At 52.2% G+C, this 11,544-nt stretch overlaps 1 protein-coding gene across 1 annotated transcript in view; it reads right to left on the minus strand.

Moving 5' to 3' along the window:
• Positions 1-6,220: 6,220 nt before the first annotated feature.
• KIF6 (kinesin family member 6) overlaps positions 6,221-11,544 on the minus strand; it is a 374,962-nt gene continuing 369,638 nt past the window's right edge. The window contains exons 20-21 of the mRNA XM_024766060.1: positions 7,977-8,066; positions 6,221-6,380 (exon numbers count right to left, since the gene is read on the minus strand). Coding sequence (XP_024621828.1) covers positions 6,221-6,380; positions 7,977-8,066 — 250 coding nt within the window. The remainder of the gene's footprint in view (positions 6,381-7,976; positions 8,067-11,544) is intronic.

Below are 11,544 nucleotides of genomic sequence, written 5' to 3' on the forward strand. Positions count from 1 at the left end.
GAGAATCGGCCCAAATCCTGCAGAGCCCTAAGAGGTGGGGTGAGGGCGAGGCCCAGGGCACCCACACTGCCCCTCTCAGCTCTCTGCAGAGCTCCCGGAGCCATCCGCTGCTCTCTGGGTGCTGCCATGTCCTTAGACCTTGCAGTGGGGCAGCGGGGGTGGCTCCCTGGAGATACAGCTGATTTCGGCACTGCCTATGGGTCGTCCAGGCCATGGCGGAGGGTCCGGTCTGGGAGGTCAGGACTGGCCATCCAGATGCCCTGGATTCCACTGCCTTGTCTTTGGCTCTGACCTGCTGTGTGGCCTGCCCCAGCCATTCCTGGGCTTCTCAACCAGGGGCTGGGGCAGGGGAGCGGGTGGGTAAGTAGCTAAAAATAACCCATTATTTTTTCCCCCTCATTCTACCAGTGTGAGCTTCCCCTGCCACTACACTAGGATGGTACTATTTCATAATCTCCAAGTTTCTGATCGTCTGCGTGAAACACCACAAGAGTGAGCTAAAGCCCTCATCCCGCCCCAGCACCCTGGCATTGCCTGACTGCCAGCAGCTCCAGCACCCACAGCAAGGATGGCACCGTAAGCCTGCTATCCACCGTAAGCCTGCACCCAGCCTCACTGGCAGCCTCCAAGATATCATCCTTAAAGAAGTAGCCCCTCCACCAGAATCAAAGTCACCGGTGGCCCCCAGCAGCCCACAGATCACTGCTGAAGACAAGGCCTTCATCTGTACTCCGTTCTTGCTGCCACAATGCATGGTGGACGCTTATTGGAAACCTGAAAGGAGACAAGTGTTCTTGGTTAGGCTGTGCGTGGAGCACGGACCCCTCCTGGATGGAAAGGCAAGGGGAGGAGGCTGCAGGTCACCACTCTGGGTGTCGGGCAAGGCACCTCTCAGGGCCTAACCTCTCAGGGCTGCATTTGCTCCCCTTTGCAAAGGTTTCATCTCTCTGAGTCAGGATCCACCCTCGTTCTCCTATCCCATGATTTTCACTGACCCTCCTACTTAATTCTCGCGGAGATTCTCTCCTTGCTTTTTGCCCCAGATGTTCACGATATTGCATGATGTCTCCTCCTGACCATGTGGCTCCATCCTGTAGCCTCCCAAAGCTGGATATGGAGAAGGGTTCTCTGGACTAAGAAGCAGGACCCTTGAGTTCTAGCTAGGATGGTCCCCAACCTGTGGTGTGACTTTGGGCAAAACATGTTTGTTCTCTGGGCCTCACTTCCTCATTTCCAAATCGCTGGAGCAGACAAGGTACCTGGAAAAAGCAACGTAGCTAGCATAGCTCCTTGCTTCACAAAGAGTGGTCCACGGACCAGCAGCACTGGCATCTCCAGGAGCTTGTTAAGAAATGCAGAATCTTGGGCCCACCCAGACTCACCGGACCAGAAAAGTGTGAGAACTAGTGTGAGTGACGTGCAGTTAATTTGCTTAAGGTTTGGCTGTCATAATAAGAGCAAAAGGGGATTTCTGAAGATTCTCAGGTAAAGAACACAGTGTTGAAAAAAAATTGCAGCAGGCAGAGAGGTTGAGGGGTGAGGCAGCATGGGCAGCTGGGTGTGGCCGTGGGGACCCGGCCGTGGGAGAGTGTGGGCGTGGTCCGCTTGCTGTTGCTGGGGGAGAATCGGTAATGCTCTGTGACACATCGAATGTGGCAGATAATGGGGAGGAAGAGATTGAAAACAATTCAAGGCTGTGAGCCGTTGGTCCTTCAGACCTAGTTCTGTGTGCAAGACCCCAGGCAGGACTCACTGTTTAATTAAATGGAGATGGTCCTTAGTTTTAAGATGTTCTTAGCTGTCCTGATTGAATCCCAGGACAGGAAGGGAGAATGTCAGACACACCAGACCGTGGGAAGGTAATGTGCTCTAGTCACCCTGGACCCATGGTTCCCAGCTCTGCTACAGACTGGAAACCCCTGGGGAGCCCTTTGGAATCCTCCTACCCAGGCCACTCCCAGGATGGGTTAAATCAGAATCTCTGGGGTGGGTCCGGCGATTCTGAGGAACAGCCAGGCCGAAACCCATTGCTTTCATCTCTCCATTCCAAGGACTGGCGAGGGCAGGTACCGGGGGCCAGCAGGCATGTGGCTGCTGAGTAAGTCACGGGTCTGATGCTTCCTCTGCCCCACGGACAAGCACCCAGGGCCAGGATTAGTGGGAAGGAGTCTGAGCCAGCCCCCACCCCCGGGCTGTCACAGTTGCCTGCGGTGATGATGGGGGCAGGGCTGGGGCGCAGGGCTGGGCTCAGTGCGCAAGTCACCAAGACACAGCTCCTCACACAGACGGACCTCAGCCCACGACGGATGTGCCATTTCCAGTCCACTCTTTACTTTATGAACCTTATTTAATTGATGGAGCTCTCAGTCTATATTGGGATTTTGTGGCTGTAGATTCCCAGAATGGAGGGTACTGCTGCACCCTTTACAAAACAATCACTGGTCTGTGTTGGACCAGTTCTCAGCTCAGAGGCCAATTTCCCCGATGATGGCTCCCTGGCGCTCAGCAGGTTACAGGGGACTTATATGGATGTTATCTCAGGAGAGGCTGACCACACAGGCAAAGGTGGAATCTGAACTTGACAGATGTGACAGGGAGGCTGGAGGAGGTGACCTGCCCAGGGTCTCCCATGGCGGAGACAGCCCTTGTGTTTGGCTCTCTTCCCTCTCAGATCTGTGTTCTTTCCACTTCGCTGGGAGGGCTCCTGACTGAAGGAGAGAGCCGGGGTTTTTTCAGAACACAGGTGGTGGGGTTGGGAGCTCAGGGGGCTTTGGAGCCTCTTCCTGGCACCAGCTGGAGAAGAGGGCGTCGTGGTCACGGGGGTCACACCAAGGTTCCCGTCCAGACAGAAATACTTCCAAACTCAGGGATTAAGGAAGATTAAAAACAAAACAAAACAAAAGGCACTCTAGAAAGGGGTTAATCTCTTAAAGCCATCCTTGGCAGTTAGAAACAGCAGATTTGAAGCCATGGATGACTAACGCCCCTTACGGGGGTGGGGGGGGAGATACACCTGTCCACGTGCGCCCCTGGCAGGGATTTAAACGCTCCACAGCTTTTCCACGAATCCTAAGTCAAGTAGATTCATGCTGGCCCTTGGTGAAGTCTAAGAGCTGGACAAGTCGGGTGAGGCTTGTGTTAAATCACTCTTTCTGGGCTGCTGCTCCCAGGCTGACGGTCACAAATGCCCCATAACGAGCACTTCTGAAGGAGCCCAGGCAGACAGCGCCGCTAAATTAGGAGCAGAGGGGCCCAGGCCAGGGGAGAGGGAGTGTTTGCTTTGGCTGGGGAAGTGCCCGGGCCCCGGCCTGTGTGTTTGCCTGCCAGGGAGGCCTGATAAGTGGGCTGTGTAGAAAGCGCTGCGCGGTGGGACCTGGGCCATCTGTGCATCGGGAGAGGCTGCACCTGCTGCCTCTCAGCCCCGACCTGGCCGGAGAGGGACCCTTTGTCACCCTGTTTTCAGCTTCCTTGTGGCCCCATGGTCACTAAGAACCTGGAATTATTTTCCTTCACTTGAGAATAAAAATTGAACCCTCGAACTTCTGTTTGTTTTGATGAATTACTTCCAGGCTGCTGTTTGTTTGGAGAACAAAGCTCCCCAGCTGCAGGGAGGGTGGAGGCCAAGAGAAAACAGCCGCCAGCAGGGTGGCTTTCCAGACAGCATGGTCCAGTGGAGAGAGCACGGGAGGCCAGGGTCCTCCTGGCTCTGCCATTTGTGAGCAGTTTCCTCTCCTGTCAAAAGGGGGATCACACTCTTGGCTCTGGGTAATTTACAGGAGTGTTGAGGGAATGATATGTGCGAAAGAAACGTATAACCGGTAACCTGCCATACGCATTGTAATAAAAGCGCCCCAGTCTTCGGCCCAGCTTTTTGCGCCAGCTGGGCCTGGTGTCAGCAGGAAGACGCCATCCTGACATAGACCTTGGGTGTCTGCCTCTTCTCTTCTGAGAAGGTTGGATGATCACATCTCTCTTACGTGTACAAAAGCTAAGTAAACATAACATTAAAGTACTGCTTATTTGTGGACTTCTTGACAGGACAAATAACGGTTGATTTTTATTATTTGTGGACTTCTTGACAGGACAAATAACGGTTGATTTTTATTATTTGTGGACTTCTTGACAGGACAAATAACGGTTGATTTTTATTATTTGTGGACTTCTTGACAGGACAAATAACGGTTGATTTTTATTATTTGTGGACTTCTTGACAGGACAAATAACGGTTGATTTTTATGAATTTGTTCACTGAGGGGTGTGTCTCCCAGCCCCAAAAGCCAACACTCCCTCCACTTATGTCCTGGACATCATCCCCTCCAATTCCTCAAAGAACTTTCTCCTGCAGTTTTGGTCCTCTTTCCCAAATCATAAATTCCCTTCCTGCCCCTGCCACACCCAGCACTGGGCCTTTCCTTTCAGTATATAAGCGAGTCTTCATGACCCTCACGTGTCCCGTTCAGGCGGCGGGTAAGTCCCGGCCACCCTCCCCCTGGACCTTCCTGGGAAGGTGCTTCCCTGAGAAGTGAGCCGCTTCCGGCCCTCCACAGCCTACACTACATACAGCAGCCAGAGCGAGCTTTCGAAAGCACTGATCAGATCACATCACGCTATGGTTCAAATTCTTCACAGAGCTCCCACCACTCCTGGAATGGAAGCCAAGGCCCTTACCCTCGCCTACAAGGTCCATGTGATCTGGCCCTGCTCCCTGGCTTGGCTCCCCCCGCCTGTAACCAAGCCAAGCTCTTTCCCCTCCAGGGCTGGTCACGTTCTGCTCTTCCCAGACTGAGTGGAAGGTTCCCTTCCAGAACCGCATGGCTACGCCATCCTCACTCTTCAGCCATCAGTTTCAAGCTCTCCCCCCACCGCCGTGTCCCTGGGGATCTCTACACATTACATATTTCAGCTATTTTAAAGCACTTGTTGGCACCTCGGATGACCTTATGTCTTTGTCGATGTGGTCATTGTCTGTCTTCTTCCTTCCAGAATGTAAAGGGCTTGAGTCTGTCCTGTCCTTGAGTCTGTCTGGCCCCAGCACTGGTACAGGGCCTGACATACAGGTGGTACCTAATAAATGCAGTGTTCACTCACTGATTGGCTGTTCAGTATTGTTCTGTGTCTGATACATATCATTAGAGTATTTGGGGGAGAGATGGGGCCTTGAAGAGCACTGAATCTGAATTCAGTTTTTTTCTTTTTTAGACAAGGAACCTGAGGATGAGAGAAGGCAAGTTATGTGGTCAGGGCGTCACGGCAGGTTGGTGGCAGAGATGGCTGGTCCCAGGTCTCAGAAAAGACCTGACAATGGCGCTGATGCTGCTGGTGCTAGTGGTGAAGAAGAAAGAACAGTCAGCGGGCCGGCATCCCAGCGAGGGTGAGGACGATATGATAAAGGTCACCCTTTCCTGGGGGTGCTCTGTCCACGTGCAAACCTCCTACTGTCTAAACTGCAGGGAGTTGGCGGTGAAGCTGCGTGTATGCCTCTCGGGGCAGGAGTCGGACATCACAGGATCCAGGTCGGCTGTTTCACGCATCAGGGTGCCTTGCTGCCGTGTGAACGCAATGCCAAGCCTGACTAGTAGCCTTGGCATCACGGTGCTGGGATGAGGCTAAGACTAAAAGCGGGGCTGGGGTAGGGGGCCCCGGATGGAGTCTAGTCCCTGTGGGTCTCCAGGGAGAAGGAAGAAGAGAAGGCCTGTCCACGGTGGCTGGGCAGGTGCCAAGATGAAGGGGAGAGGTCAGTGATGGAGGCCAGGAAGGGTCTTCTCTTCCTCATCCTGTTTCTGACACACCACATATTTCTTTTGTAACTGTTACCATGTCCTCAGGCCTGAGCTTTTAAGTGGTGTTTACCTCTCCAACTCGCTGGCAAGGACCACGCTCCAAAAGGAGACTGAAATTTTGAGCCTGGGGTTAAACAAGTTACCAAACCATCACTCAGCCCTTCCTGTTTGGAGAGGGCTGGGCAGAGGGGAGTGGGCTCTGGGGACAGGCAACAAGAGGAGCTGAAGATCTGGAGCGGGGAGAGCAGCTTTGCCAAGCAGGGCAGGGGCACCTGGGCCAGCCACCCCCTTGGCCTGTCTCGGTGTGTCCGATGCTGCCTTCTGGGGCTTTCTCCAGGAGGAGGCCGAGGCAGGCACACGTGAAGTGACTGCAAGGCCAGGCCCGAGGCTTTAGGAACATTCGGGAAGCTTCCAGCTTCCTCAGCTCTAGCCTCCCCCGCTCACCGCCCCTTGACCATGGCCCTGGAGGAGCTGCCAGGGAAGGTGCACTGACCTGTCCTCTGCAGGATGCTCTGTCTGGCCTTGATGAAAGCCAGGATGTCGGAGTCTGTCTGGCTGTCCCCCGTGAGCGGGACCGACGACACTGGCCTCTCCGGGATCCTGGGGACAAGCACAGGTCACACTTTACCACGCCTTATGTTTGGCCCCAGCGCTCACCTTTCCATAGTGCTTTCCCACGTTCACTGACTGGATCTCACCCAGGGGCTGCGGGCTCCTGCCTCCTCGCCCCCCTCCTTCTCTGCAGCCCCCACAGCAATCCTTCTGCACTCAGACGAGGCACGTGTCCCCCAGTCCTTTGGCTCAAACGCTTAGTGGCTTCTCATCACTCTTGGAATGAAATTCAAACTCTGTCTCTGTGTGATGTGGGCCCATACACTGTGCTCCGGCCACCCTGCTACTCTGTTACACCAAGTTCCTTCTGGCCTCAGGCCCTTTGCCTCCCTGTCTCCTCTTCCTGGGCTGCTCTCCCCTCAGACCCTTACACAGCAGCACAGACTTTATCTCAGCATCTTCTCCATCCCCTCACCCCACCTTCCTCTCCCTGCACCCACACCCTCCCCCCCACCCTGCCCCTAACTTACCCAAACCAAGCCCATTCTACCTGGGGCCAGATTCCTTTAGCACCCAACTTAGATGTCATATCCTTTAGGATGTGTCCCCACTGCATCCCCATCCCCTACCATGGCTTAGCTAGTTGCTCCTGAGACAGAGATAAGTCTTCTCCCTTCTCTCCTTAAAAACAGAACCATAATATTTAGCCCAGCAAGTTGCCACATTAAAAAACTGCATTTCCCAGCCTTCTTTGCAGCTATGTGTGGTCAGGTGACCAGTTTCTGGCCAATGAGATTTGTAAGAAGTGAAATCCCCTTAAAAAGGGAGGGACGCATGTCACCTTCTCCCTCCTCCTTTTCCATCCACCTCCTATACATAAAAGTCCCCTTGAGAAAATTCAAAGCAAGGTACTCTCCTGGCTCTGCCAAGTGTCCATCCTCACACCTGTCACTCCACATAGCAGGTGACAGTATCCACTCTCTTAGAAGGCAGCGAGGATTATAAATAACAAAGCATTGTTCGTTATCACATGTAATTTTTGGCGTTCCAGCTGCAAGTCAGTGAGAAGTGCTAAAGCAGATTTGCGGCAGGGAGATTGGGACAGCTCTGGAGCTGTGTGTTCTGTCCAGGGTTGGGAGGGACAGTGGGTGGAATTCACCGTTGGACGGCCTGCCTGCCACGGGAAGAAGGGCATGCAGGTATTCTAGTCAGAGGACATGGAGACACGTGCTGGGGAGAGGCCTCACCGGCTTTGTTCATCCTGGAGTGAAGGGCTCACAGGCCTGAGGCCAGGCTTCTCAACTCCATGCCCTTCCCTGCCTGGGGACTCTGCACGTGGAACTGCCCCTGGGCTGGCTCCTGTTCCTTTAATGGCCCCAGGTACGTCATTTACAAGGATACATGAAGCCACTCTGCCTGCATGGGGCCCCAGCGACCCTGGGGAAAATTCCTTGGCTCTGGGAGTTGGCATCTGGGAGAGATCCCAGGGAATTCCCGGGGTACCATGGCGGAGGCCTGCCCTGGGCTCTGTGAAGCCACCACACAAGGGGCTCCTTGGGTTGTGAGGGAAGCAGATTGGCGATTTCAGCCTGCTGCACCCACAGCAGTGGCTGTCACAGGTGTCAGAGAGGGAAGACCACAGACCTGTCCTCCAGGGGGGTGCTGGGGCTGCTCTGCTCCTGGCTGTGCAGGAGGGGGCCAGGCGAGGGCAGGATTTTCCTGGCATATATGTCACTGCAAGAGACAAGTCGACAAAAGAAAAAGGTATGGGAGGAGGTTTACAGAAGAGAAATTTAGAGTTTATATCTAGGAGCTGTATGGACTGAAAATTTGTCTCCCCAAAATTCATACGTTGAAATCGAATCCCCAGTGTGATGGTATCTGGAGATGGGGCCTTGGGAAGGTAATTAGTTTGGATGAGGTCATGAAGGTGGAGCCCCCATTATAGGATCGATGCCCTTATAAGAAGAGGAGGAGAGATCAGAGCCGTCTCTCTACCAGGTGAGGGCACAGAGAGGAGGCAGTCATCTGCAAACCAGGGAGAGGGTTCTTACCAGAAGTGGATCCTGCGGACCTTGATCTGGGACTTCCCAGCCTCCAGAATTGTGAGAAATAAATAAGTCCCTGTTGTTCAAGCTGCTTAGTCTATGGCATTCTGCTACGGCAGCCCAAGCAGACTATGGCAGAAGCCAAGAATCTTCTGTTGTGGATGATGATTAGTCAGTTCAAGCTGCTATACCAGAACACCACAGACTGGATGGCTTAAACAACATGAATTTATTTCTCTCTGGAGGCTGCAAGTCTGAGATCAGGGTGTCAGCACGGTCAAGACTGCCGACTTCTCGTTGTGTTCTCACATGGTAGAAAGAGAGTGAGCTAGGTCTCTGGCCTCTTCTCATCAGGGCACTAATCCCATTCATGAGGGCCCCACCCTCATGACCTAAATGCCCACCTCCAAAGACTATCACTTTGGAGGTTAGACTTCAACATATGAATTTTTGGAGGACACATTCAGTTTATAACATTCTGCCCCTGCCCCTCCCCCCATTCAAGTCCTTCTCATGTAAAATACATTCATTCCATTCCACCAGCCCCCGACTTATGCCAGCATCAACTCTAAAGTCCAAAATCTCATCCATTGAAATATCATCTAAATTAGATATGGGTGACACTCAAGGTATGCTTCATCCTAAGGCAAAAATGCCTTGCCAGCTGTGGACCTGTAAAACCAGACAAGTTATGTGCTTCCAAAATGCAATGATGGGACAAGCACAGGATAGACATTTCCATTCCAAAAGGGAGAAACAGGAAAGAAGGAGGGAGTGACAGGTCCCAAGCAGGTCCAAAACTTAGCAGTGCAAACTTCATGAGATCCTAGGGCTTAAGAACAATCCTCTTTGGCTTGACACTCTACCCTCTGGACCCACTGGGGTGAGGGTCCTGTCTTCTGGACCCATGGGTGGAGTTGCTGAGCTCTGCTGGGCAGGGGTCGTGCCCTCATAGTTCTGTTGATCGGCTCCACCCCCACAGCCTTGGGCAGAGGCTGTCTGGACTGTTGAAAGCAAGGCTATCGTCTCCCTTTTTGAAATGGAGGAGGCAGCTGTGATGATCTCTGAATTGCCTTTGGGGTAATTCTTCCCTTGTCTTGAAGGATAGTGCCCATTCACAACAGAATAGTTCTATGGTCCTGTCCTGTGAGGTCCAAGAAGTCCACCAGCCTTCCTTTCTTCCTCCCGTCTCCTTCTGCTTCAGTTCAGTCTGGCAGTTTTTCTGCTGGGGAGGCTGATGAAGTCTGGGATTCACACCCACACTAATCTCCTAGCGTTCTCTTCTGAAGATGTTTTCTCATTTTTTGCTGCACGGATAGGCTGAGAGTTTTCCAAATCTTTAAGTTCTAGTTCCTTTTTGCTTAATAATTCCATCTTCAAATCTTTCCTCTCTTCTTGTATTTTGCTGTAAGCAGTCAGGAGGAGCCAAGCCTCTCCCTCAACACTTTGCTTAGAAATCTCCTCAGCTAAATGTCCAATTTTATCACTTGCAAGTTCTTCTTTCCACAAAACACTAGAACATGAACACAATTCAGCCAAGTTCTTTGCCACTTTATAACAAGATCACCTTTTCTTCACTGTCCAATAACATGTTCCTCATTTCTGTCTGAGACCTCACCAGAATGGCCTTTACCATCCATATTTCTACCAACATTCTCTACGTGATTATTTCCGTATTCTCTAAGAAGATAGCAGCTTTCTCTACAGCTCTCCTCTTTCCTTTCTGAGCCCTCACCAGAACTGCCTTTAAAAGTCCATTCGTGACAACCTCAGCATCTTCTAGCACATGCTTCAAAACTCTGACAGCCTCTACCCATTACCTGGTTCCAAAACTGCTTTTACATTTTTAAGTATCTGTTATAGTAACACCCCACTTCTGGTACTAATTTCTGACTAAGTCTCTTTGGGCTGCTATAACAAAATACCGTAGGCCGAGCGGCTTATAAACAATGGAAATTCATTTCTCACAGTTCTGGAGGCTGCAAGTCTGAGATCAGGGTGCTAGCGTGGTTGTGTTCTGGTGAGAGCCTTCTTCTGGGTTGCAGACTGCCGACTTCTTGCTGTGTTCTGACATGGTAGAGTAAGCTAGGACTCTGGCCTCTTTTTATAAGGTCACTATTTCCATTCTCGAGGGCCCCACCCTCATGACCAAATTAGGTCCCAAAGGCCCCTTCTCTTAATACCCTCACATTGGGGATTAGAGTTCAACATATGAATTTTGGGGACACATTCAGTCTATAACAGATGGTTTATACACTAATTTTCATTGCTAGAGCATTGCATGTACCAGCTGTGGTCGTGGAACAAAAACAACAAGGATCACAACCGTCATTTATAGACACTGTCTGAACACCAGGTCCTGGGAGGGGGCTCTGCAAACATCACGCTATTTAATCCTCTCAATAGCCTCACCATCCCCGTTATATAGATGAGACAGCTGAGGCTTAGAGAGGTTAAAGAAATTCTAGAAGTTGCCCAGTGGTAAGTGGCAGTATCTGGATCTAATCACAGCTCTGTGAGGCTTCAGAACTTGTGCTTTATTAACCGGACTCAGCTCTGGCATTCTGAGGAAACACATGCTGGAGACACATGGCTTATCCCTGGCCACATGGACTGACCCTGGGTGGCCCTGGCTGACCGGCTCTGTGCTCCCTGAGTGAGGAGTTAGACCCAACAGCTCATGCAGATGCAGTTTTGCCCATTTAATTGATGTGCACTCCTTGCCTTGGGTTCTCAGTTGGGAAACAGTGGAGCCCAAGAGCACCCCTTGGGAGGTGGAGAGGCAAGCTATCCTGGGATGTCAGTGACATGAAGGGATCCACTCCCTTGCTTTGCAATGTCCTGCCTAGACACAATATCAGAGCAGAAAGAGGCCTCCGAAGTCACCTCAGAACCCTCATTTCACAGATGGGGACTCTGGGGGTGACTGGCAGGCAGGGTTAGAGACAGGTGCTCTGGCTTTGCTCAGCACGCGTCAGCAGCCCCAGGCTCTCCACAGGCCCAATAACCTACTGTCCCAGCCGTGAGCACCGCTTCCTCTCCAGCTCCTGTCTCCTGCCCTCTCCTGTCTCAGCCAGGGCAGGGCCTCTTACCCTGGGCCTGCCTCCACCGTCTCAGGAATGTGGGTCCTACAAACGGGAAAGGAAATCAGAGCCTGGGATTTC

This window comes from Neophocaena asiaeorientalis, unplaced genomic scaffold (genome assembly GCF_003031525.2).
Source record: "Neophocaena asiaeorientalis asiaeorientalis breed wild unplaced genomic scaffold, Neophocaena_asiaeorientalis_V1.1 scaffold46, whole genome shotgun sequence".
Taxonomy (NCBI): Eukaryota; Metazoa; Chordata; class Mammalia; order Artiodactyla; family Phocoenidae; genus Neophocaena; species Neophocaena asiaeorientalis.